Raw genomic sequence first — 27,380 nt, 5'->3', positions numbered from 1 at the left:
TATAAATATATAGAAAATGACTTTTTATCGTATTTCTCTTTCAAGATTGAGATCCCCAGTCGTTGCTTAATAAATATTTACTATTAAATGAAATAAATGTATATCATGTTGCCCTAAGAAAAGCTCTAATCTTCTTGTTGTATTCAAAATTTTAAAAAGCATCTACTTAAATTATTGACTCAAAAAGGTCTACTAGCCGGGCATTGTCAACTAAATAAATCTTAGGGCAATCTTAGTTGTTTACAAATATATTCATAGCATCACAACAGGTCTTGCTACTAACTTTTAATCAAAAAAGTTTTGGGGTAATTGCTATACTACGTTTTTAGGGCAAGGTTCGTGTAGACAGGGTCAGCAAGGAATCCAGTTGAATGCATATTTTAAGTAATTTATGCACTGATTACTTGGAAAAGTAATCAAAATTATTTTTAGCTGCTTAAGCTTATATTGTGTTTTTTTCTCAGTAAGTTCAAAGCAAGTTGAACGTGCTCTATTTTGTTGCAGGGCCACACTCAATTCGGAGCCAGCCAAGCAAATCCAACAAGTACTCGTCATCGTCTGCATCTTCCTCTCCAAGCGGGCTGCATCATTAACAATGCAAGCGAGATTGCATAATGAGACCAGCTTAATGAGCTGACAGCGTCGTGCATATAAGAAAAACGCAACAAATCATGCGCCTGGCTTAGAATTTTTGTCGCACAATTTGCTAACAATAACAATAACGTAAGCAACAACGACAAAAATAACAACAACAGCAACAACAACAATAATACATTAACCAAGTGCCAACTATAACAATAACAATAACGACAACAACATATGCAACCGCATTGGAAGGTCTGCATCTCGTCTGTGTCTGGCTGGGTCTGGTTTGGGTCTGGCCTGGCTTGGGGCGACCCGGTCTGCTCTGTGCCAGCAACGCATGACAATGGCGCCAACAATGCCAAGCGAGTCCCCCAGATTCTGCTCCATAGTCAACCCAATGAGGTATGTGGCATATATTTGTGTGTTTTTTTCACACGTGCAGCGTATTTCGTTATTCGCTTTTTCATTAATGGGACACGACGCTTGCTGATTATTTTAGTTTCATTTTCTTTTTATTTTGATCATCTTAAAGTTTCATGGAAGATGACAGATAACACTATGAGTTACCCTTCAATTCAAATAACAGGTGTATTACGTATTAAGCATTTCTAGAATTAAAAAAGTAAAATTTTAATCCTATTTTACCTGCAATATGTGCTCCTTCGGAATCAATTTACTCATATACGGTAATTAAGAATCCACATGAAAATCTATTTCTATTTGCAGCTGTTGTTAATAGTATAAGCTTTCGCTTAATAGTTTCAGCTTTTGTTAATAGTATAAGCTTTTATTTTACTTAAATTAATAAAATAATATATAAGTAAATTATTTAATTTTAAAGTTGTTTTCGTTCTTTTTCGTTTATTTTATTTCCTTTAATGTGGGTAGATTAATAAGCTCAAGTTTTAAATTATTGTGGCATAGAAACATCAAAAATTGCATTTTTATTTTTTTTTATATATTAAACGTAGTTTATTTTAAATTAAAATAAAACTTATATTACGGTATTTGTTTGTTGAATACCCTGGTTTTGTGATTTGTCGCTTGTTTTTTTATGAAGCTGAAACTGATCTCAGTTGAACCTAAATAATCATAAATAGAAATATGTTGTTAGCTTTGTTCGATTGATAAGAAAGTCTAAAGCGCCACCTGTCGGGCCAAATATGTGCAATATTGTGAGTTTGTGTAGTTGATAACAAAACGAAAGTGGGCAGGGTATTGCTCGTGATAAGAAGCCATGGTCCCGATTCTAGTTTGAAGGCTTATCGCCACAGTTGCCCCACCGGTTCAGGGAAGTCACACGAAATTTGATTGTCAATGCTAATCGTAATGGATCCTAGGCTTTCTCGCCAGCTGCTGTGGGCTGCTGTGGTTTAGTTTTCACTTTGGATTTGTGGCGCGCGGCTGCTAATCGAGATGTGGCGCACAGGCATCGCACAGAAAGCAGCTCGCCAGGACTTGTGGCGCGTGTTGGGCCGCAACAAGAGCAGGAGCTCGGCCCCAGCGCCAACGCTGCCCCAGTCGGCGGATGTGGTGGTGATTGGCGGCGGCTCGGCCGGCTGTCACACGCTCTACCATCTGGCCAAGCGGGGCGTGAGGGCGGTGCTGCTGGAGCGAGCACAACTGACGGCGGGCACAACCTGGCACACGGCGGGGCTGCTCTGGCGCCTGCGACCCAGCGATGTGGACATACAGCTGCTGGCCAACTCGCGGAATATGTTGCGTCAGCTGGAGGCGGAGACGGGCCTAGACCCTGGCTGGATACAGAACGGTGGCATCTTCATAGCGCACAATGAAACGCGCCTGGACGAGTACCGTCGCCTGGCAACTGTCGGTGCAGCTCTGGGCATTGAGAACGAGATACTGTCGCCCGAGGAGACGCAGAAACTGTTTCCCCTGCTCGACCCCAAGGCATTTATTGGTGCGCTCTACTCCCCCGGCGATGGCGTCATGGATCCGGCAATGCTCTGCACGGCCTTGAGACGGGCGGCAACTAACAACGGCGCCCAGGTGATCGAGAACTGTGATGTACAGGAGATTCTCGTCGAGCAGGGCACACGCGGTAAAAAGGTTGTGGGTGTGGCTACGCCCTTTGGCAACATACGCACTGATACTGTGGTGAATGCCACTGGCGTCTGGGGTCGCGATCTGGTGGCTCGACATGGTACCTACCTGCCGCTGCTGCCCATGAAGCATGCGTACATTGTCTCCGAATCGATACCGGGTGTTCGCGGTTTGCCCAATATACGGGATCACGATTATTCAACTTACTTCCGCATACAGGGCGATGCCATCTGCATGGGCGGCTACGAGCCAAATCCCATACTGCTGGAACCCGTGGCGAAAGACTTTCACTTTGGCCTCTACGAGCTGGACTGGTCGGTCTTTGAGACGCATGTGGAGGGCGCCCAGAAACTGTGCCCCACCTATGCCAAATACGGTATCAAGAGCACCGTTTGCGGTCCGGAGTCCTTTACGCCGGATCACAAGCCGCTTATGGGTCCCGATCCAGTGGTGTCTGGGCTCATGCACAACTGTGGCTTCAACTCGGCTGGCATGATGTTCGGAGGTGGCTGTGGCGAGCAAACGGCTCTGTGGATCATCAATGGCCAGCCGGATGTGCCCATGTTTAGCTTTGATCTGCGACGCTTCACACAGGAACAGGGCCGCGCCACCAAGTGGATACAGGAGAAGTCGCACGAGAGCTATGTGAAGAACTACAGCATGGTCTTCAAGTACGATCAGCCCCTGGCCGGACGTGACTTCCAAAAGGATCCGCTGCACGAAGAGATGTTGCAGTGCAACGCCTTCATGGAGGAGAAACAGGGCTGGGAGCGACCCGGTTTTTTTCTGGGATCTACTGTAGATTCTGCAGCAGTGCTGCCCTATGACTGGTACGGCAGCTATGACCACCCACGACATAAGGACAGCAACTACGAGCGTGTCCTGGAGGCCGATCTGAAGTACAGCAGCTTTTCCGAGCATCACGATCTGGTAAGTCCTTTTACGAACATTCTGTACAGTCTATGTAATTATTGTTTGCTTCCTTTTTCAGATTGGAGCTGAGGCACACGCCTGTCGCAACAATGCGGTGGTCTTCAACATGAGCTACTTCTCCAAGCTGTTGCTGGAGGGACCACAGGCTCAGCTGGCCGCCGACTGGCTCTTCTCTGCGAACACCAACCGCGATCCCACCAAGTTAGTATGACTTAATAAAACTCCATTATCAAATATTTATGTGTTATTTATAAATCATAGAACTGTCTACACCTGTGCGCTGAACGATGCTGGCGGCGTGGAGGCGGACGTAACCATAAGCCGTTTGGCATCGGGCTCTGGACAGGTGCACGATCCCAAGTTCGAGGGTCAGGGATACTATATTGTGGCCGGCGGTGCATCGGCTTATTACACGTACAGCATGCTGCTCAGCGAGATGCGACGCAAGGGCTTTGATGCCAAGTTGACTGACATCACAGCCGAGCTGGGCGTCATTTCTATACAGGGACCCAATAGTCGGCAGATTCTGCAGCCGCTGCTCGACTGCGATCTCTCCGATGAGCATGTGCCACCAAATAGCACTCGCTTGGCCACCGTTAAGGGAAGTGGACTGCGCCTGCTGCGCGTCAGCTTTGTGGGTGAGCTGGGCTATGAGCTTCATGTGCCCAAGCAGGATTGTGTGGCCGTCTACAAGGCGTTGATGGCTGCTGGCAAGGCACAGGATCTCCGTAACGCAGGTTACCGAGCACTGTACTCCCTCAGCAGCGAGAAGGGCTATCATCTATGGAGCTACGATCTGCGTTCGGATGATACTCCTTTGGAATCTGGCCTGGGTTTCACCTGCCGCAAGACGGGCGACTATCGCGGTCGTGCCGCAGTGGCGAGACAACGCGCGGAGGGCATCAAGAAGCGCTTGGTTTACCTCACTCTGCAGCAGCGGGTGCCCATTTGGGGCCTCGAAGGGGTCTACCGGAATGGCGAGCCAGTCGGCGTGCTACGCCGAGCTGAATATGCATATACGCTTGGAAAATCTCTGGGTCAGGCTTATATATCACGCACCGACGGCCAAAAGGTCGATGTGGACTATCTGAAAGCGGGTGACTATGAAGTGGACATCCTGGGCAAACGCTACAAGGCGGATTGCTATTTGCGCAGCCCCTTTGATCCCACTGGACAGCGTGTCCTCGGTAACTACGAATCAATCAAGACAAATAAATCTTAATTGTGTCCTACCTAATTTGTTATACTTTATTGTTGGGGACGTTATCTTGAAAGTTACTGTAGTTACCTTATGTGGATATTTTAATGGATTTTTGTAAAAATTCATTTGATACGTATTTCACACTTCTTCCGAGATCCTCCCCCCTTGTATTATAAATGCGACTCAGAAGTTAATTGGGCTCATTCCCAATAATCTTTAATAACATTCAATTGAGACGTGTTTCACAATTTTCGCTAAATTAAGGACTCCTCGGTGTAAAACGCAGAGGAAAAACTTTTTGGGCGAAGTTTCGTTGTTTTATTAAGTGAAGCTCTGAGTTTCTTCCGATCGGACTCAAATTTATTTTCAAAGCACAGCATAAAAACTTAATGAATACGTGATTCGGCTATTTTACAAATTCCATCAGCAGCCTTGGCTGCATCCGATAGCCTTCAAACTCATTTGCATATATTTTGCAAATTTATTTGATACGTAATTCGCAAAATCCGCCAGTTCGATGGAAAATGCGGGTCAAAAGTTTAATGAACGAAAGTTTAAGTTTTAGGTACAAGAATCTTGCCACAATACTAACAACTTTTGGTTCTTAATTTTATTGATTGCATTTCAAGATATAACGGATAACTTTCAGATTTAACGGGCGGGAACTACATCAAAAAATATATATCTAAGATTGTAAGCATACAACTTGCCACGGGCAAGGCCAAGAGTACCCGCTATGTATGTATGTATATATGTATGTATGTATGTATGTATGTATGTATGTGTGTGTGTATGTATGTATGAATTTTTGTATGTATGTATGCATGCATGTATGTATGTATGTATGTATGTATGCATGTTTGTATGCATGTATGTATATATGTATGCATGTTTGTATGTATGTATGTATGTATGTATGTATGTATGTATGTATGTATGTATGTATGTGTGTATGTATGTGTGTATGTATGTATGTATGAATTTTTGTATGTATGTATGCATGCATGTATGTATGTATGTATGTATGTATGCATGTTTGTATGTATGTATGTATATATGTATGTATGTTTGTGTTTATGTATGTATGCATGTATGTATGTATGTATGTATAGATGTATGTATGTATGTATTTATGTATGTATGTATGTATGTATGTATGTATGTATGTATGTATGTATGTATGTATGTATGTATGTATGTATGTATGTATGCACGTAAGTATGTTTGTAAGTCTGTTTATAAAAACGAATTCTAACTAAGTCCCTTCTACTCGATTCTCATAAATTCATGTAAGCCTCATAGGCTTCACTTCGAGTAGAGGAGGCGGCTTCAACTGTGGAGGAGACGGCTGCTTCAGCTGGTACGTATTATAGTTTTAACTATGTCTCATCATCTGAAATATTGATTACAATCGCTCGTATGCATATTTGTTTGTATGTATTTGAATACATATATATGTATGTATTTAGATATGTGTGCAATTATTACCCTATTCCCACAAATTCAACTAAGGTTTCGCAAGCTGGCTGCGTTTTAAGCTAATAAACATTCTCTCTGCTTTTATGTTCTTTCAGTGATGTGTTTGTATAAAAGATCGTCTCCCGCCTGCTGATAGATGACTATAAAATAATCAGTGGTCTGAATTTACAGGTGAGTACGTAACTATAAATATATATTTATATTTATTTACTATCAAAATAATGGCCAGATGAAGGTTCTTCAAATACTAAAGCAAAAAACAGCACCGATTGCTCTTTGGTTTGTTTGAATAGTTTCATGAGCTTCGGTATTGACAAATTGGCGGAGTTTGCTTTATAAATATTTCCTTGAAAAATCTTGAATTCTATTTTTATTTTGTACGCCAATTGTTCCAATCTGAAGTCGTTTTTGTTTACATTTTATTTTTTAATTTAACTCGAGGCCAATGGAAAATGTTTAGATAAACTTGAGCTACGCAACAATTAAATATTTTACCGTTGCGAAATACGCATATTTGTGGCATTAATGGCTAATGATAATGGTTTGAGTTTCGGTTTCTGTTCAAGAATCTTCAACTTTGCCACGTGATGGCAAGTCAAAGTCAGTCACTGGGTTATGGCTATGATGTTGCCACAGTCACAGCCACAACCACAACCGAGCCAGAGACAGAGGCAGAGGCAAAGCCAGAGACACCACATCTGCATAGAGACAAGTTAATTAGCTCTCTGAAAAGCAGCAGACACCACAGACCAGGTTAATTATGGCCGTATAATATGTTGTTATTGTAATTTATCATTGTTTACGCTTTGTGCGCGCACTTCTTGAAGATTCTGCCGCTAAACGGCCTTGCCTGACTTTTTGTATAGATATGGCGGGTTGGGCCAGCAGGGAGGGGAGGGGGGCATATCAGCGCCCAGAGGCAGTCGTAATGCTCAATTAAATGACAACACATTTCTTTGACAAAGCCCAATTTTTAAAAATGTTACATAAACTCAACGCTGCAATGAGCCAAAAACCTAAAAAGCAATTAAAAATTGTCGTGCTTAATGACGCAAGATGTCAAATGGCTGATTAAGCGCCAGCCGGGCGAGGCGTGGGTTGCGGCAGAGTGAAAAGTGAAAAGCAGCCTACACAGTGAACCACATAAATCTGTGTACATGTACACGTACATGTACATGTTTTTATATATATATAAATATGCATGTAGCCTCGGGCAGTTAGCTTCATGGTAAGCCGCTTTAATATCAGGCAACTTTGTTGGCTCTCAATCTGAAATTGCCTTCATTGCCAGCGCTGCCTGGCGGGGGTCATTTGGGCCCCAAATCTAATTGCAGCCACAGTTATGGCTAGGGCGCTACGAATCTGTTATTCGAATCTCAGTTTGCAAGTCAGCAGCAGCTGGTTGCGGCACTCGAAGTCGACGCCACTTCAAGTTCAAGTTCAGGCTACCCTCATTTAGTCAATCGAACAACTGCAATTTGGCAATGTTCACACTTAAATTTGTATTCACACATCTGCCAAAATGGGCTGCTGGTTGGGTTCGCTTTTGCTGCATAAATCAGTTGAACGAATGCGTTCAAAGTCAAGATGCACGGCAACATTATGGTCTACTAAGTATATTTGATTTCGATTTCGGTTTCGATTGAAGTAGCTTCGAGCAAACATTATGAGTTGCAATTAAAATTAATTTACTCAATGACCTTGCGGCAGCTGCGGCTGCTGCTCCAATCATTTGCAATGCATTTGAAGATGCACAATCTGTGAATGGCAAAGTGCGTGTGAGGATGCGCTTTTGCCTTGTCGTGAACTTGAATATTGAAAGTGCGCACATGAAAAGCTGTAAAACTCAAATTAATTCGATATTCGATATATTGCGCTTGCAATGAGCTAAGCATAAAACATCTGCTGGTAGGCTTAACATGAAAAATTAATTAAAATGTTTGATGTGCTTGAGCTTGAGCACAAGCACATCAACACAACATTAATCAAAATATAATAATCATTTAGGGGCTGGCTGAGCATGAAACTGACCCTACAATATGCTACAATTAAAGCCAACAAAAACAATAAATATTTTAAATAGTTTTCGTTTATTTTGTGCCTTTTATTAATTTTTGTTTTGTTAATTTTTTGGTTTTTTTTTCTCCAACTTTTGGCTAATGATGAACAAATTGTGCCGGAAGCAATAGCGCTTCATTGATTTTACTGACATTATTGACACAGTTTTGTAGCCCCCTGACTGATCAGGCGCCTTGTTGAGTTACATAAGTGAAATGTAAATAAATTGTTGATAAGTCACGAAAGTGTTTTTTTTTAAGTGTGCCGCCAGGGGGCACAACAAAGGCAAAGAAATAAATAAATAAATCGGTAATCATTTGTTTAAACAAAACGCGTAACGGCATCAAATATTTTGCATTTTTCCATACACATTATTATTATTTTTCACCAAAAATTCGCAAAGCAGCAGCAGGCTTAACAAAAGACTCAGGCGACAAACTTGTTTCGAGGAGCGACGCGCCTGCAAACATGTTGCTCGAACCGCTTGGCAACTGCAGCTCAAACCTAACACACTGACACAGTTAAACGAGTGTGCGTGAGTATGTGTGTGTGTGTGAGTGTGGTGTAATTTACAGGCTATTTACTGGGCCATAACTCAATTAACAATGAGATGTCCAACTGAAGTTTGAGTGGAAATCTCTTTGGTTTCGAACACTTGACTCGCCTGAGCTGTTTTTTTTTGGCCATAGGCTTACAGTAGGCTGCACACACACACACACACACACGCATATACCAACAGGCATAAATGCGCGACAAGCGCGGTTTGAGCCGTGTTCGAACGGCAACCGCAGCGCCAAGTTGTTCGTTTTATGCTGTTTGTTTTTTGTTGTTGTTGGCTTTGGCTAGTTGTGCACCTTATTTTTTTGTTTTTCCGTTTGCTTTTGTTTTTTTGCTTTTTGTTTTTGGTTTTGGGGACAAGCTATAAACCGTGGCAAGATCGTCGTTGCGTTCAGTTGGTAAAAGTGAAGCGTTGCGTGCGGTTGTCTCTCTCCACACTCCATAAAACAATTACAAGTACATCATTTTTCATTCTCGTTCAGCAAGCAAACATCGCTGACTCGTTTGTGGTGTTAGCATCGTAAATACATATTGTACAAGGTGATTATCTACGCACATCCTTCAGGGATAAACAAAAACTGTTGAAATTTTAAAGAAATCAGCCAAATCTGTGTTTTACCCAACTTTGTGTAGTGAACTTTTGAGTGCAAATTTTGAAAAATGAAGCTCTCATTAGATGATTGCCAAATGGGCTTAGTTTAGAAATGAAAAACCTTCGCTACTTGCTGTCAAATTGGAATGCTTCGCCGATTTCTTCATAAAAATAAAGCCATGTTAGGTCTTTTTAAATAATGAATAGGTTTGTGTGATAAAAACAGTATTAGACTTGTTTTAACAAAGAATTTATTTTCTGTGTGCTTAAAAATAAATTACATTTAAAAAAATAAAGATGTCTGGATCCTAATACAACCCCAAGCTGATATATAGACTTCAGCTATCCGATCACATTTTAATATCATAATAGAGCGCTTTTTTCGAGGATTTGTGCTAGCTGTGTTGAACAACAATATAAGTTTTCAATAGTAAAGCCGATCATTCACATAGCAGCTATATAGTATAGTGGTCCGATTCCGCGTAATCTGACATAAATAAAAACTGCTTTTAATAAAAATACGAATCTGTGTAATATAGTTTCAGAACTGATAGACTAGCTTGTGTTGAAACTGATAGATGAAGTGAGAGATATGTCCATAATAGCTTGTCGTCCTGATCTGGAAGAAATACATATACTCTGAGTAGTTAAAATTCTTTAATATATGATATTCTCTACAAAGATATAATAGATATATATAAGGCGTTAGTTTTTTTTCAAGAGAAAACATTTTAGAAGAGTGAATTTTAGTCCAAGAGTAAAATAAAAGTATCATTTATAATATAATGAAAAAGCTTAAAAATTCAAAGAATGAGAATGCAAAATATATACAATATATAAAAGTCAGATACAATAGATTTTATTTCCATGAAAATAAAAGATTGTTATTCGTTAATATAACATTCCTTGATCCACAACTTGTTTATAAACTCATTTATTCTCTGCATACATAAATTTTAGATTTATTAATTGTATCTTAAGAATTAAACGTATGATTCAAAATGTTAAGATAAAAAGGGATTGTTTTCTTATTCAAACCAAGAACAACATAAATAGTATATTTTAGCCTTGTTGCATGGGCCCTTCTATTAGAACTGACAACTTTAGTTTTTCATTAGGCGCAATATAAATACAGATGCATTTAAGCAGATACTTGAGGCTCCATATTTGCCGAGGTGCTTATCTAGTTGCAATTAAGCATGCCCTAGTTTCTGGTAAAACGCTTCTGTACGAGAACAGCCCACACCCATTCACTCGCTCACACACTCACACACATGCACACCCCCGACTGCACGTGTGTGTGTGTGTGTGGCTACCAAATTACATGCATTCAAGCAGAAGATTGCGCAATATGTTTTGTATTTGGCCGCCTCAGTGCAAATGAGCGGAAAATCTAATTTTCCAGCCGCATGCAAATTTTGTTTTATTTTTGTTTTTTATTATTTTTTTGTATGTTGTTTTTTTTTGCAATATGCCAAAATGTCAGGCTGCTACTGCAGCTCGTCGGAGGTCGTAAACATAAAACATGCTCATAATGCTTTATGGGGTTGAGGCATAAACGGCAACCAGATAACAGCTAAACGCATTTAACATTCTTTTGGGTCTTGTTTTTATTGTGCCAAAGCAGCTGCTGATCCGCAAATTACACAGCTGATGAGCCAGTTTCGGGCATCGTGACCATATAAATGCTGGCAATCTCCAGAAGAGCTGTCTGCCAAAGACAACAACAATGAAATTCCTCTGAAGAAATCGCAAGTCACGTCCCCAGCAAATGGCAACTGGCAACTGCAATTTCAAGGCTGCCGAATTGACAACAAATAATTTATTTTTGATTCAGCGCGAAAGTCGCTAAACAATCCGCATTGATCTGCCAACAGACTCCCAGAGGAAAGTTAGCCAAAGCCTCCGCTTGGAATTCTGTGTGTAATTTTAGCGGTATATATGCAATTGGGACTGCGACAAATGTGCTAAGACCCTGTGCAGACGCTGACAAATTGCATTTAACAATTTGGCTCAAATGCAAAAGCCAGTCATGATCATTAACTTGGCCAGTTAACTTGTACCAGTCATCATCCAGCTCAAAGATTGCAGCTATGACTTTAAATTGTTCGCTCTTTGGTTCACTTGATTTTTGTACCATTTTTCGTGTCTACCTTTCTCTTTCTCTAACGCACGGCTCAGACAGTACTCGCCCACAAGCGACAACAAAAAAATGGTTAACATTTATTCAATTCATTAGCGTTGCGTCAAGTTTCGTAGTTTGTCATTTGCGGCCAAAAACGGGCAGCCAAAAGATTAAGTACTGGCGTTCAGGAGACGCATCTTCACATCGTTCGTATCTGTTTATAGATGTGCACACACATCTTTATGTCATGACCAAAAACTGAAAATATTTTCACTATCATTTCGTCGCATTGTTATTGTTATTTATTTTTGTTGTTGTACTTTTTGCCAGCTACAGGCCTACAAAAATAAAAAACCTGAACCCCAAGCTCAAGCTGTAGCTGTAGCTGTAGCTGTGCCCGTTGAGCAGTAAAAGTAACGCACCTTGCTGACCAACCTGACAGCTCCTTTGCTGGCTGCTGTTTCATCTGTCCCACTGTGGCGCTGTCCAGCTGTCTGCTTGTCTGGGACGATCGCAAACTTGCTCGCAACTGGCAGACTTTCTTCCACAGTCTGTCCAGTTTTTCTACATATTATTTGCGCGACTTTGTTTACCAGAAAACCTCTTACGCTTCTACCACATACCTCGTACCTCGTACCTGGTACCTGGCACCTGATACCTGTTGAGGCAATTAAATGCCGCAGCCGTTGCATCCGCGTGCAACTTTCTTAACATTTAACAGCGCATCCTGCTTTGCTCAGCAGCAGCCCTTTAGACGCTCCGACGCCGCGAACTCTTGAACCCCATGACAAATATTGCAACATTGGAACAGTCCATTGTCTAAGCATACTTCTAATTGACATTAAGAAACGCAAACAGAACAAACAAACATACTTAACTAGACACACAAAGGCTTGGCGCAGACCTACTTTTGGCCAAGAGTTGGCCGCCCAGTTGTTGCCTCCGCCAGCAACTAGTTGTCGCCAGTTACTATAGTTAGTGTAGAAGTTGTTGCCAGTTGTTTGTGGTTGGCAAATCCGTCTTCTTTATAATTGCTGTCACCGGTGCATCATGCTTAGAAAAACTCGTCTCACCTCTGCGTTCTACATACGAGCATAAGCCAAACGAAACGAACGAGCTAAGCAACGAAACAACTGATTTCTCTGGCAAATTAAATGAGTTGAAATGATCTGCTTTTCTATTGATTTCTAATTAACAGAAAGCGTTCATACAGAATCTAACGAATACCTTGTTCATTGAATATCAGTTTTGGTGCATTCGGTTTTTCTCCATCAAAACTTTTATTAAAGATTCAGATTCAGATTCTTTCTAAATCAGATAAAATTGTATATATTTCAATTCTTATACAACGTTCTTATGATACTTATTAAAAACCTGAAAGTACTATCCATAATGAATTATATTGCAATTTTTGGCAGATTCGACAATATTTTCTTTCGATTTATTTAAACTACGTACGTTAACTTAGTATTCTTAATATTTGCTGTATATATTCCAATTATTTATTATTGGTAATTAGTGAAATACATTATCATATCCAATCATAACTATTTATTTATTTATTTGCATTCAAAATGTCTAAGCTCATATCAAAAGTATTTCATTGTAATCGTAAACTTTTATATAAATTAAAAAATTTCAAAATATTTTCCATCACATAATTAAAATGCATAACCTAAAGCTCTTGTTAATTGAATTTCCTTGACAACCATGGAAATAATTAATTTTCGGTGTACCAATATCTTTAATGCAGCATCTTTAATTACATTTGTTGTGCACATTGGCTTAAAGTATTAGCTGAAAATTCAATTATAGGAAAACATTTGGAAACCGCTGCAAATCGTTGAAATTTTCAAGATTTTCACACACTTTTGTGTTTTATGGCATTTTAATAATTCGACAGCCAAAATTGTGTAAAATGTATAAACAAGATAATATCAAAGTTTTCTGGTTTATTGGCGCATTAAAAACTCGTGATACATAAATAAAATTGTAGTCAAAAATAAAAAGGAAATACGTAAAATTGCACAAGTGTGAAAACCAGTTGCGATTAGATGATATTAAAGATTTGACTGCAAAAAGTGCATAAGCCGGAGATTAATTGTCGTATGCAGAGAGCGAGATGGAGAGCGGGGAGGGGAGTGGGGGAGGGGTGGGCTAGGAATGCAGCTGCATGGACAGGCCAAATGTTAGGCAGATGCCACATGGCCAGGCATGGAATAAATTATTTAACGTACACAAAGCCGCAGACAAATATTGGAATGCTGCACAGATGTGCACGTTAATAGCGAAAAAAGGCAAAATATTTTTAAACATTTAATTTGTTGTCTTTCAATTTTATTTGGCTATTGAGCACGCTTTGAAGGTTGAATTGTTTTATGTTTTTTTTTTCGTTTGCCATTTATATAAGGTATTAAGTGGCATTTAAGTTGTCGAGCTCCTCGCTTATTAGTCATAATGTTTATACACATGGAGTTAGCTGTATCAAATGCCTTTCTCCCAAAAACTGATCCACGCAATTAACAAGTGCCCCAAAGCACAAAAATTAAAATATTCAATGAAATGCGTTAAAGGTAATTGCATAACAATTTATAAGCGTTAACAAAATTCAAAAACAATTGGCCACTTCAAATACAAGTAAAGAGGCCGCAATTGTATTCGAATTTGGTTTTTGTTTATTTTCATTTTTTATTTTTTTGTTGCTTTGGGCCTTTCGTCTTACCCACGACAATTAGCTCGACAAGAAATAGACAATGCACATAGGAAGAGCAAATGAGGCAACGGAAATTTAAATTACAAAATTTACAAGCCGTGAAAAAGTGAAATATAATAAAAGCATGCACAACCACAACAAAGTATCTGACAATTGCGCGTGGCACAAATTGGAAAAAAATATAAAAGCCAAAAACCAAAACAAAACCAAAGTCGTTAGCGCTGTTATCAGACGGAAGAGTCAAGTTGGACAGTTGAATATTCAGCCAACTGTGTGTGTTATATATGGCCCAACAAAAATTAACTACAACAACAACAACAACAAGTAGAGAGCAATGCAACTTTCTCCAAGAAAACAAATTGTTTGGTATGCAACGCCAGACTCTGACTGTGCTTGGACTCAAGAGCCAGAAACTGTCGGGTATGGCATGTGCCCTGCCCCAGAGTTAGCTCTGGTCTCAGTTCTCTTGTAGCGCAGTGTTTGCTGTTGGCTTAGGTCAGTTATTTTCTTCTTTGCAGCTTGGGCTTGGCCAGCATGGAATTGGGTAAAGGTCAAGAGTTTATGCGGGCACAAATTGTTGAAATTTTTGGCAACAGACAAAACTTAATTACGCTTTTGCTTTGCTTTTAATGTTTATTTAAGTGAAGAGCATTTTGATTTATGGATTGTTATTAATTAGTTTTTTATACAGTTTTGTGTACAAGCCAAATATTAGATTTTTTTAAATCTAAAATTGAGATACTTGTAAGGTCTTTAGAGTCGACTGCTAAATTTTGTGAAATAAAAGACGTCTTATCGCTCAGTTAAATATAAAAATATATGAAAAATAAATATATTTTTTTAAATTTATTTATGTTGTTTGCGAGGCAGTGAAAAGTTACAACAAATTTGGATACATAAGAAATCTAAAAATTTGCTTAATTTTTCGGGCTATTATAATTATTCACAGAATTCTTTATAACTAGTTATTGCTATTGATTAAAGTAAAAATTAAGAGGCTCGATTGATCTTTCTTGTGTTTTTCTTGTATTGAATATATTTAAACTTTGGCATTGTGTTCCATGTTTTCTTGAGAAACTTTTTAAACTTTGAACTTTGAAGCTGCGGTTGACTTATTGCATAGCTTTAAACAAGTCTTTCAATCATAGCATCTTCTTTTGCCAATTAATTTGCCTAACAAATGCAAAAGCTAATCTTTCCGGATTTAATTGCAATAAACATATTTATATAAGCCCATAGACAGCTGCACTTTTGTTGAGTCTGAGCCACAGCTGCCATCAATAGACCATAAAATTTGCACATTAATTAGCTGGGTTTTAGCCATAACTAATAATAGATAAAAGCATAAAACAATTAACTAATTTGCATGCACAGTTATTAAAGAGTTAACCCAGCTGATACGATTGTTGCCAAGCAGAATATGCTCAGGGAATTCTCATGATTACGAAACAGGGCGCTCAGCAAGGCCGTTGCCGAACCTATTACGAATTGAAATAGAAAAACTACTCAATTAGGCGAAATGAAATCAAACTGTGCGAATTGACAATTGTCAGCGACAAATTCCATACACAAGCCGAACAAAGCGCACAGTCAAAATCGCTCAAAATCGATCGAATCGAGCCGAGTGACCGATCTGTGATATTTCCAATCACTGATTTTGCATAAAAAGATGTCGACTCATCCGAGCGGAAATGGGTTGGGCACCTTTTGGGCGATGGGTCAATCGGCAATTCTCCAAAAAATAAAAAGACAACTAGAAAATCTGAACAGCAAAACAGTTTCCAATTGCGCCTAATCGAAACAACTTTTGATTTTTTACACTTGCAGCCGTTTTTAGATTTAAACCGAGCCACGCCCACTTGAAAATGTTTGCGCTGCGCACGTTGCTGCTGCTGGCGGTGAGCGCCACCGTGGCGCTGGCCCAGCGTCGTCTGGCGCTGCCGGATCCGCGCAGCTGCGCCAATCGTGTGCGGCATGCCACCTACCGGGACGCCAGAGGCGTCTCGCACTCATACTTCTTCAGCTGGGAGCATGCGCCGACGCGCAGCCTGGAGGTGGACTGGCTGGATGCGCGCAACATTTGCCGGCGGCACTGCATGGATGCCGTCTCGCTGGAGACGCCCCAGGAGAATGACTTTGTGAAGCAGCGCATCGCGCGTGGCAATGTGCGTTACATCTGGACGTCGGGCAGAAAGTGCAACTTTGCTGGCTGCGATCGGCCCGATCTGCAGCCACCCAATGAGAACGGCTGGTTCTGGTCCGGCTCTGGCGGCAAGATTGGACCCACATCGCAGCGCAACACCGGCGACTGGTCGCAAACGGGCGGCTACAACCAACCGCAGCCGGATAATCGCGAGGCCGCCCAGGGCAACGACGAGAGCTGCCTTTCCATTCTGAACAACTTCTACAACGATGGCATCAAGTGGCACGACGTCGCCTGCCATCACATCAAGCCCTTCGTTTGCGAGGATTCCGATGAGCTGCTCAATTTTGTGCGCTCCCGAAATCCCAATGTGCGCTTGTAAATCTAAAATAAAACTTAAAATAAGCTTAAAAAATGAAAAACAGGAAACACAAGAAATATTTATGTACCATTAAACGGGGTAGCCTGATTGGTTGTCTGATTGACTGATTGATCAGATGCTTGCCCAGCGCTTTTGGCCAATTACGTTCATGTTTTTTTTTTATGGTTTTGTTTGCAACAAATTCTAAAAGCAAAAATTTGAATAACATTTCCGATGTCGATTCGCGCATAAAAAAACAAAATTGTTAAATAATTTTAAAAAAACTGTTAATAAAAATACAACTCGAAGCGATTTTTAAAAGTTGCCTGATTCGCAGGATAATTGAAGCTTACAGATTTATCCTGAAATCCGATGCCTACGTTTCGTTTGAGGTTCGTAGGTTACATTCATTTGCAAATAAATCTCTTTTCTTTTTCTCTCTCTTCTTCTTTAGAGATAAAGTAAGTAAAATGTTCTGTATATGGACTATTCTAATTTTTCTGAAGCGCAATTAATAATCTTCCCAGAATAAGCCACGAAATCGAAACTTTAAATTAACCGTTTAAATAGTAATATTAAAAAGCTCCATCCAAGCTAAGCTTTCGAAGTAAAATGTGAAACTTTCACATAGATGGCGCCACAATGGCGGCGCTGCTCATTTCAATAGATTTTCAAATATTTGTTTAGATTTCAGCTCTGTTGTGGGATTGTTCAGTTGAGCCACAGCTAGAACACTAGGATGCCTTAGTTTTTAAATCGAACAGTTTCCATAGGAACTTTTGAATATTTGAACATTTGAAACAAATACATTATTTCTTAACACTCATACAGTTTTACACATTAAAGTACAAAAAATAAATTATTAGATTGTTTACCACCTAGATACAATTACAGCTATTCAAACACATTTTCAGTTACGTTTCGGGCATAGTCATGCAGTCCAATAAAATGGGAAACAGAGGCGAAAGGAAGCAGGAAATACCGTGCAAAGCTATGCCAATTCTTTATATAGAGCCTGACGGTGAGGGCGAATCTTCGCTTAACCCTTACGCCTTGGAGTTTATTCCTTCGTATCTAAAGGGCGGTAAAAACGATAATAATAAAAATAATAATAATAAAAGTTGCCAAAAAAAACAGTTGAAAACAGAGGCAACATCTACAACCACACTGGCTCAGCGTGAATTTGTGGGTGATGCATCCTATTTGCAGGCACAGAGGCAGCTATTCGAGCTGCTGCATCAACTGGGAGACAAGTTCATGCCACTAAAGGCGATCAAGTTGAGTCTGGCCCCGGACGGCCAGGGTATCAATGTTCAGTTTAAGGGAGAGCATGGTGTGACTGGTAAGCAGATGTTGGACGAGAGCCTTTGCCAGAACTCGGCGCTCCATTTGGAATTGAGCGACCGCTCCTTCATGCCAAGAAGACTGCCCAATGTGTTGGCCGCCAATTTTATGGTCCGCATGGGCGATGTTCTCAACGATAAGATGGAGTGGAATGAAGAGACCATGTGTTCAAACAGCCCAGCCGTCGCCCAAGAGTCAGCTAGCAAGCAGTCAATGGAGACCAAGTCTTTCATAGAGAGCAAACCCATGTCGGAGGTCAAGCGCAAGTCCTGCTCAGTTTCTGCCAGCAAGGACATTCATCATGTCCATCAAATAATTGCCACCACAGCACCAAGGGAAACATTGCCAAAGAAGCAGCAGCCAGAGCCTCTCCATCTGAATGGCGTTCGTCCCACTCTTGCCGTACCAAGCATTGTCAGCAAAGTGCACCATTGTGCCACCACTGGCAATTGGAACAGTTTGCCGACTGGCCATTCCAAAACTGAGACACGCCAAAAAACAGTGAACATTAAGCAGGAACCCAAAAAAGAGTATGTGCTCTGCGACTATATTTCTTTTAACAATTCTTTTTAAGCTCGAGGAATAGTATAATTATTATTTTAAGTATAGGATAAGGCAACACTAGTCAGGGATTCCAGCCCGGATCCTAGAAATGTAAATTTTGCACTTTTCCATATATAGAATTCGTATGTTTCTGGCATTCTAGTGAAAAAGGCTCAGATCTATAAACCCACTTTTGGTTAATTAAAACACAATCATTTTCTTTTTTTTTAATATTTTCCATATTAATATTTTATAGAAATTGATTTTCCTAATTTATTTTTCGTATATATTCAGAATGTTACATAACAATCATAAATCGCAATTTTCCTGCACTCTCAGAAAGAAATCGAATAAGGGAATCCACACGCCCCGACAAAGCCTAGGACAGATCATAAAGAAAGGCCTGACGACTGGTGCCCAGAAATTCGCACCACGGAGCACGCACACTTCCCAAATGCGCCAATCGCAGGTGCAAAAGGTAAGCCAGGTTAATATGATAAATATTGCTGCCGATAAGAGCAATCATTAATCATTCTCAATATTTGCAGCGCATGAGCCTCTTGAAAGCGAATAACAATTAGAACCTGACTGAAATTTAATATATCTATGTACAATATGTGCACATAGCCAAGGGAGACTAAGGGAACTCAGGGAACTCAGGGAACTCAGGGAACTAAGGGATCTAAGGGACCAGTAAAATAATTCTTTTAATTTTACAGAACACTCTTTGCGATGGTTAGTTCATTAAACTAATGAAGTGTCGCACGTAGAAGAAATCAATATTAATTCCAATTCTGCTTTAAATCCAAAAGGGGAAAAATAAAGGGAGAACAAATTAAAACTCATTTTGTTTAACAAATATTTTATTTAGTACGTTATTTGATTTCACTAGAAAATGCATGTAAATATATATATTCATGTTTAATTGTATCATAATTGTTTAAATACTTTGGTAAGTTCTGTTGCTTCTGGAACTTAAATCTAGGCATATCGTAAGTTTACAAATAATTGCTTTAGGTGTAAGAGCTACATAACCATCGATAATGTTGCAATTGAGAAACATGTCCAATCTAAATGTACATTTTCTTTTTTGGGAGACAATTTGATTTAGATTTAAATATTTATTTCACATGCGCACATGCTATAAATAGTTTTGCAGCTCTATTAGGTAAAGTGTTTTTCATAATTTCATTATCAAACAATTTGTAAGTTGAAGACACAAAGCTAGCAGATTTCATCTAATAAGGGACGCATTGAGTGCTAAACAGGAAGTAAGTTTAGGTATTTAAATGTATATCAGGTTTTTTTTTAGTCATGCTTCACACTGGAAATATCGTACGTGTAACAATAAATTATGAATAAAATACAAAAAAAAAAAAGGAAATAAAATAAAACTCAATAAAAATAATGTACATTCAAAATTAGGTTCTTAGATGTATATACAAATATGAATTTACTTAAAATTTAACAACAATTAAATAATCAATTCGTTATGCTAGTCGGGTTTATGAATTAACAAGTGTTTCTCGTGTGTACTGGAACTTGGTCAACTGGTCGAAAAATTAGTTACAATTTCGTTTATCGTGTGTGGATGTGTGCGTGTTCGTATATATCGTATATCGTATATATATTTTAATATAGTATATGTAGTTCTATATGCTGTATTGTTTGTGTGGGATATATATGTGGTAGTTGCTGGTTTGCATGGACTTTAATAAACGGCAAAACCAAAACCTAAAACGGAAAATAAAATTGAATTAAATGCATGAATTGGCTGGCTTTCGATAGGGTTTAAGCAATTAGTACAGCTTATTAAGTTTTGTCTTTTTTAGTATATCAATTGCTTAGTTAGATTAGTTTTGTTTAGTGATGACCAAATACCTGGGCGTTAGTCATATGAATGCGTGCGATTAGCAGTTAGATGAGAGACACAAACCAAGGTATGGGGCGAATTTCAGAGTTTACCTGCCACAACAACAACGACAACATCAAACATCAAAGGTCAAAGATCAAACATCATTACAAAGGAACGCCAAACAAGTTAAAAGCTACAATTTACGCTTCTACGTTTTTTTTTGTTTTGTTAAAACCGTTTTTAGTAGCTGTGCGTATGTGTGTATTTTGGTATTGGTATTGGTATTGGTACTGGTTGGTAATTGTTTAAACTGTTTTGGTTTTTGTTTGGTTTTGAACTTAAGCTGTACTTGAGTTATGTGAGGCCCCACTGATCGCATTGAATAAAGCCATGCTATTGCGCTGGGCGGCTGTGTCGGCATCATCGCTAAGCGGCTGGAATGACTCATCTTGGAGTAACTCACTGAGCGCCTGACACAGCTTCTCGTAGTTCTCCTTGAGCACATGATGATACTCCTTCTGATCGGCACTGATCATGCGCTCGTTCACACACAGCGCCTTGTGACAGACACCAATAAAGTCCCTGGATGAGAGAGTGTTTTTAATCAATGGTTACTTTTCATTGGGCTGTTGCCTACCGGAACACATCCTTCAGATCCTCGACACGATCCAGCGAAAAGTTGTTGATCACCTTAGCGTCCAGGAAGGCGTGCGCATAGGCCAATGGACCTGCATTCACAGTAACTGCCACGCTGCCCTGCAGGCGCAGCTGCAACTTCTTGACGTCCGCCGGGGGCAAAATAATTTCTTCCAGCTCTGAAACCTTTGATTGCATCTCGTCGATGGCCACCTCAATGGGACTCAGCTCGATAATCTCACGCGATTTGACGGGTATACGTTTGAGCACGTACGGAAACGAATATTGAGCTGCAAGCAAAAAAATGCTCAATTAGCTGATCCTCAATCTAAATACATGCTTCGTTTCGACTCACTCTTAATGACCGTTTTGCGTTTCCATTGCTCCTCAACGCTGCCACGCGCTGCGCCGGATTTGGTAAAGGGCGTTTCATACATGAATGTGTCCACATCATGATTCTGTTCGAACTCATTCAGACGCTGGTCGAGCTCGTCTTTGGTGAAGAAGGGTATCACATGGGTGACCTGTATGTAGGCTAGTTTCGCATCCAGTTCGTCAACTTTAACCTGCAAGCGATGAGAATAAAGCAGAAATGAAATCTCTAAATAATTTAAATAGTCGAGCAATAGAAACTGAAACTGTCTGTGAAAACAAGCGACAGATGGCGTTAATCACTGTCTTTACGATCTTGATAACATTGATCAAAACATATGAACAACAGATGGCGTACACAATGTTGCGGAATTTGAAAATGTTGAATAATTATTTAGTTCTGCAAAATATTAATTTATATGAAATTCCATTTCGAATTGCCAAAAACAAATGTTTTCTAGATTTTAAATAAATTTAATTTGAGTAGTTTCTAGTTTCTGTTTCTTCAGATTTCGATTACGAATCTTAATTCCACAGAGTACTACGAATTCAAGGGAACCTTTGCAAATTGTATAAAAACTATAAAATTACTCGAATAGTACTCAACGAAGTACTATTCGAAAGTAAATTTCTGGATGAAATAGAAACAAATTGAACTGTCTCGATCATAGTTGCTTAGAATGTTGGAGCTACAGAGGGCGTTTGGGCATCATAGCAGCATTTGTGTTTCGGCTTACTTCAGCATCACTATATATTCAATCATTTCAAATGTATATATCACTAAAATACCCTTGTTATAACTAAAGAGCACCGTACAAATAGTAAATTGTTTGTAGCCCAACAGAGTGCATCAGTACCAAATTACATTTACAGTTAACATTTTAGTATAGCGCTCAGTCAAGCAGTTAGCGGTTAACATGGACATTGGCAACGAGATGCACCAACAGTTCATAAAGGACTTTATCCAGTCTCTGCAGGCGGGCAGCGAGGACAGCAACAGCAACAGCAACAGCAACAGCTGCATGCAAAGCAACAGCCGGAGCCTGAGTGACTCCTCACTAAATCCCAATGCGGCCGAGTTTGTGCCTTCCTTTAAGAAGAGCAGCGATGCTGACGACGATGACGAGCCACATCAATATCAGCGGCAGGAGCAAAAGCCATCGGCCAGCTCGTCAACAACGCTGGTGGAAAACACACTGAACCGCATTCAGCGCCAGCTCTACAATTTGATGAATCAGCTGGGCAACCAGAACTTGCCGCTAACGCAAATTCTATTCACTCTGGCACCCAATGGCCAGGGCATCAATGTGCAGTTCATGGCGCTGGACAGCGTCAAGCGACAATCGTTGAATAAGCATCTTTGTAATTCGGCCGCTTTTCGCCTGGAGATCGGTGACGTCGCAGAGCAAAACAATCGACCTGGTCATTCGCTGGCTGCACAGTTCCTGAGCCGCATGGGCAATGTTCTGAACGACAAGAGTAATGACAAGTTGCCGTCGATATGTCCCAAGTGCACGTCCTTGCCGAAAAAGCGCAGCTTCACCGAGCTGGAGATAGACCGTCAGATCGAGGACATTAAGGCGTTCGAGAAGTTGATAAATGAGGATGCCGGCGCACGTTATCAGGACGCATTTAAACAGCTCTGCCAGAAACTGGGCCTTAACACAAACGGCGGCCAGGAACTCGATTTTGAGTCCACAGAAACGGCTCCGCTGGCGATCAACGAGATCAACAATGAGGAACTTGAAGACAGCGAAGTGCCATTTAATGAAGATGAGCTGTCCACCTTGGAATGGGATCCTTATATGCCGGAATTTACGACGATGAAGGTTTATCGATACCCGGCTCCGAGTGCCACCGATATGCACGTGAACGATCAAGAAGATCAGCAAAAGGTGCACCAAGAGCAGCTGTCGCTGAAAGAAGACTATGATGAGCTGGACGCGCCAACATCAACACCAGCTATGTCCACAACCACAGCACCTGTGTCCACAGTCTATCCAAAGCTCTACAAGGTTAATCAGGTAAAATGGACCAGTTCGCCGGGGCCGGGGCAGCGCAAAACCGGCACCCACAAAGAGAAAGAGAGCAAAATACAGCGATGGCGCTACAGTTCACCAGCAGCAGTAACAACAGCATCAGTAAGCACTACATCAACAACAGTAGCTGCAGCAACAACAACTGCAGCCGCCGCAACAGTAGCTCCAGCAGGAGGTGCCACAGGATCAGCGGCTAAGAAGGCGCCGGAGCGTGGCCATCTAAATGGCAATCGCATCAAGCGCGCATATCAGTGCACAATGCAGCCCAAATCTGGCAATGCCGGCAACATGCCCGAGGTGACGGCCAGTCAAATAGCCAAGCCGAGCTCCAACTACAAACTGGAGCCGCGTTCACAGATCGCCATTCCCAAGCAGCAGCTAGACCAGGTCCATGTGTAAGTGTCAATAATTCAGTTGTGCGTTTCGCCACGCTAATTAACTGTCGTCTTTCAGTAACAAACTAAATAAGGCAGCTACCTTGAGCCGCACGTCCGGCATAGGGCCAGGTCAGGGCACCAAGCATAGTCCTGCAGGAGCTCAGCGAATTGTGGCACCACGCAGCACCCATGCATCCCAGATGCGGCAGTCCGAGGTGAAGCGCGTAAGTGCATCGCATATAATCCCAAATGAATACGTATATATATGAATCCCGTTTTCAGCGCCTGAACCTGATGCGAGGTGACAACGACACCGATGTCCAGTATAATGAGTATCTGTTCAAATGAGCTAGTCGTAAAAATTGTTTCATAATTGTGTTGTTCGTAACAGCATATGTCACTTGCATAACAGTCTTCATCTTCTACTTATCAAATATGTTCCGAATCAGCAGAAGTAGCTCAATTTCTATCAACTAGTTAGTTTGTTAGTCCTGCCGAACTAGTTCTCTATATATATATAGATTCATTTATATGTATATATAAAGCACCCACTATATATTTTTTACTTAGCTGAGCTTAAGCTGCGAATTCAATAAGATTGTTAAGCATTCATCAGGCAGTGATTGTGTTGTTATAAAATATAAAAATTTTCGTTTTTATTATTTCTGTAAGCCCAATAAATATGTAGCAAATGAAGCCTATATTTTAGATTGTATTCAATATTATATAATTGCCAGTAGAACTATGAAACGTTGGCCTTGGATTTAAACCAGGATCATTCTATTTGAATATTTGATCTTTCATTTAAAAATCAAGAATTCCGGAAATTATATTTTTTATATTTCCACGATTATAGTAAAATCGTATGCTTTTAAAATTTAAAATATTTTTTCATATGATCCTTGATTATTTGCAAGGACAATACAAGAAATTCCATTTCTATAGGTGGAATTTTGTAACATTAATTTGTAGATTTCAAATTCAATTGGGTAATTTCCGTCCTATTAGAACGTATTAAATTTCTTGAGAAAAAACAACAATTCCTTTAAAGCCAATCCAGACAGCAAATACTGATGAAAAATATCTTACTTTATGGATCTTTTCTAGTACACTAGACTTTTACACTAAAAACCCCAAGCCAATTGGATGGACAACTTCAGTTTTTAATAAATATAGAGATTAGGAAGAATTTTGCATTTCTACATACCGGCGATGAATCCATAATGAGTTTGACGACATCGGCACCGAACTTTTCCTTATATTGTTTGGCCAAACGCTCCGAGATTTCGCTAAGCGATGTCAACTTTGGCTCCTTGTACACAAACTCAATGGCGTGATCCTCCTCAAAGTACATCTACAAACATATTATTAACATAGGTTAAAGAGAGGCTTTTAGCTTAGTCTTTAGACTTACCATGCCATAGAAGACAACCCGATAAAAGCGGCCCAACATGCGCTTGCCGGAACGATTCACCTCGACAATTTTATTGTAGGCCTGGGTGAGATGCTCATAGCTTTGGGCCAGTTCGATAAAGTTGCGCGCACGCTCGTAAATGGGCAGGATGAGCTTGTAGAGCTCGCCGAGGCACTCGAAACGCTCGGCACGATCGAGAAAGTCGGCACATTGCTTGAGCTGCTCCAGCAGCATTTGCTCGGTGTACTGTGAGTCCTGGGCGCCCGCATCCAGCTTCAGGCCCTGCTCGTCCAGCGGAATGTTGCGCGATATCTTGCCAAATGCTGTCGAGGACCAGCTGAGCGTGCAGCCGCCGCGCAGGCGCAGATATTCGCACATGAGCGCCGCAATATGCAAATGACAGCAGGCGGCCTCCGAGAGATTGCCATTCTGCTCGTGATTGCGCGCCATGGTTACCAGCCAGGTGTGTCTCAGCTCCGGTGTCGAGGCATACGAGTTGGCCAGCGAGTACTGCAGTTCGAGCAGGCGTTCCGGGTCCATGTGATGAGCCTGCATTTGCGCCGTGGCCATCAGCACTGTGCGGACGCGTCGCGTCAGATCCTTGACCTCCAGGGGAAAGCCCGTGCCCTTCATGGCCTTGTCGCTGTTGGCATAGCTGTTGATAATCGACAAGCTCTCCTGGAAGCGGGCATTGTTCAGGCCAATCACATTGCCAATCATCTGCGATACGGAGATGATGACCTGCAGATGGACGCGGGTAAGGGCCTTGCGGCCGCTAAACTCAAAGTTGCTGCGCATTAGTAGATACAGAACGGCGCAGGATTCGTGGCGTATGTCCACCAGCCGGCTGTCGCAGGCCTTGAGCAGCTCATAGACCATTTGGCCACAGAGCATGGCATTGCCCTTGAATAGGGCCATCGAATAGTTGTTGATGAAGGCGCGCAGGGCGGCGAACACGTGCTTGGACAGACGCTCCGACTGGCCCAGCTGTAGAAAGCGCAAGTAGACACGCGCCAGCTTGGGCAGCACAAGACTCTCCGCCAGCAGCTGTCGGAACTGCAGCACATATAGTCCGAGGCAGTCCAGTATTATCATGCCCACTTCCGTGGCCAGATTGGACTCGTAAAGCGCCTGCTGTGATCTGGCCGACAGGTCCATGTCCTCCAGCAGATGCTCTCGCGTCTGGGTGAGAGTGCCCGTGTTTGGCTCCTGGCTGCCGTTCTCCAGCACAGGCGGTGTGCTGCGTGCGGGCAGTGTGTGTGCCTTGGTGGGCCTCTGGAGGCGTGCATCGCTGGCCAGCACAATATTCTTCTTGCCCACGTAGCGGAACTGCAGCAGGCACAGGTCCAAAATTGACAGGAACTGCAGTGTCTCCGTCTCGTTGCAGTTCTGCCACCAGGCGACCATTTGGTCCTGCGACAGATGCTTCACAATGAACAGGAAGCCAATCAGCAGGTCCTTGCTCTCCGCCGCACTAAACTTATCGCAGCGTGCCAGGACCTGTGCATGTGTCACGCTCACCGAACGATTGTGGCCATTTCGCAGGGCCACATCCGTTTCGCCATTTGTGTAAGCGCCAATTGTTGTCGTGTCCTGCGAGTGCTAGTGCAAAGGAAAATGAAAATTTAGGTCAATCGTTCGCTGAAATAAGGGTTTCTATTCACTGAAAGTGAAGCAATAAAATCAAAAGTGCATTCAATACTCTAGCTTATTTCTCCGGTAAAAGAGCGTGTCAACCTAATAGACAATGAATAGAAGAATCAATTCAGCCCTGGATGTTATTTGGCTTGCTACTCAGGCTCTCAAAGAACTTTTGAACAAGGAGTTTATGATAGTGATTACAAAAATCTTTCTCTGCGACTTCTCTAGCCATTAGAGCGTGATTCGACAGGCAGATCCGCAGATATCCCTAAACAAACTACAAACGCATCAATATAGCTTTGAGCATGAGCATTTTCTATTAGGAGCCAATTAAGTTGACATGACAT

General features: G+C 41.2%; 5 protein-coding genes across 18 annotated transcripts in view; 4 read left to right on the top strand and 1 right to left on the bottom strand.

The window, feature by feature from the left end:
- The first annotated feature begins 1,970 nt into the window (after positions 1 to 1,970).
- On the top strand, positions 1,971 to 4,814 carry Sardh (Sarcosine dehydrogenase). Its single transcript, XM_064685795.1, has 3 exons — positions 1,971 to 3,579; positions 3,641 to 3,783; positions 3,844 to 4,814. Exons 1-3 carry the CDS (start codon positions 2,002 to 2,004, stop codon positions 4,802 to 4,804), a joined length of 2,682 nt encoding a protein of 893 aa, XP_064541865.1. The 5' UTR covers positions 1,971 to 2,001; the 3' UTR covers positions 4,805 to 4,814.
- Positions 4,815 to 9,278: 4,464 nt separating this feature from the next.
- LOC135430949 (uncharacterized) lies at positions 9,279 to 16,976 on the top strand. Its single transcript, XM_064685788.1, has 2 exons — positions 9,279 to 9,418; positions 16,136 to 16,976. Exon 2 carries the CDS (start codon positions 16,174 to 16,176, stop codon positions 16,831 to 16,833), a length of 660 nt encoding a protein of 219 aa, XP_064541858.1. The 5' UTR covers positions 9,279 to 9,418; positions 16,136 to 16,173; the 3' UTR covers positions 16,834 to 16,976.
- A 571-nt stretch (positions 16,977 to 17,547) lies between these two features.
- On the top strand, positions 17,548 to 19,558 carry LOC135430970 (uncharacterized). 2 transcript variants are annotated; one of them, XM_064685826.1, is made up of 3 exons: positions 17,548 to 18,686; positions 19,039 to 19,186; positions 19,248 to 19,558. In XM_064685826.1, the coding sequence occupies exons 1-3, from the start codon at positions 17,746 to 17,748 to the stop codon at positions 19,278 to 19,280; spliced, it is 1,122 nt and encodes a 373-aa protein (XP_064541896.1). In that variant the 5' UTR covers positions 17,548 to 17,745; the 3' UTR covers positions 19,281 to 19,558. The 2 variants fall into 2 exon arrangements, with proteins under 2 accessions (XP_064541896.1, XP_064541897.1); XM_064685827.1 differs by having other exon boundaries at positions 17,550 to 18,686; positions 19,039 to 19,177.
- Ziz (dedicator of cytokinesis protein Ziz) overlaps positions 19,542 to 27,380 on the bottom strand; it is a 32,020-nt gene continuing 24,181 nt past the window's right edge. For 2 of the 13 annotated variants that reach the window (XM_064685814.1, XM_064685815.1), the window contains exons 8-13: positions 25,393 to 26,994; positions 25,186 to 25,332; positions 21,546 to 21,756; positions 21,192 to 21,480; positions 20,904 to 21,136; positions 19,542 to 20,433 (exon numbers count right to left, since the gene is read on the bottom strand). In XM_064685814.1, coding sequence (XP_064541884.1) covers positions 20,411 to 20,433; positions 20,904 to 21,136; positions 21,192 to 21,480; positions 21,546 to 21,756; positions 25,186 to 25,332; positions 25,393 to 26,994 — 2,505 coding nt within the window. In that variant the 3' untranslated portion in view covers positions 19,542 to 20,410. Of the gene's footprint in view, positions 21,137 to 21,191; positions 21,481 to 21,545; positions 21,757 to 25,185; positions 25,333 to 25,392; positions 26,995 to 27,380 lie in introns of all 13 variants that reach the window. The other 11 variants (XM_064685819.1, XM_064685821.1, XR_010436717.1 and 8 more) reach the window with 10 other exon arrangements.
- On the top strand, positions 22,240 to 24,679 carry LOC135430969 (uncharacterized). The gene is made up of 3 exons (XM_064685824.1): positions 22,240 to 23,996; positions 24,055 to 24,202; positions 24,261 to 24,679. Exons 1-3 carry the CDS (start codon positions 22,480 to 22,482, stop codon positions 24,324 to 24,326), a joined length of 1,731 nt encoding a protein of 576 aa, XP_064541894.1. The 5' UTR covers positions 22,240 to 22,479; the 3' UTR covers positions 24,327 to 24,679.

The sequence above is a fragment of the Drosophila montana genome, unplaced genomic scaffold, assembly GCF_035044405.1.
Source record: "Drosophila montana isolate Dmon_TW-CO22-7 unplaced genomic scaffold, ASM3504440v1 contig_3122_1, whole genome shotgun sequence".
NCBI lineage: Eukaryota > Metazoa > Arthropoda > Insecta > Diptera > Drosophilidae > Drosophila > Drosophila montana.
Note: the sequence above shows the minus strand (reverse complement) of the source record. Positions and strands in the feature narration are given on the sequence as shown.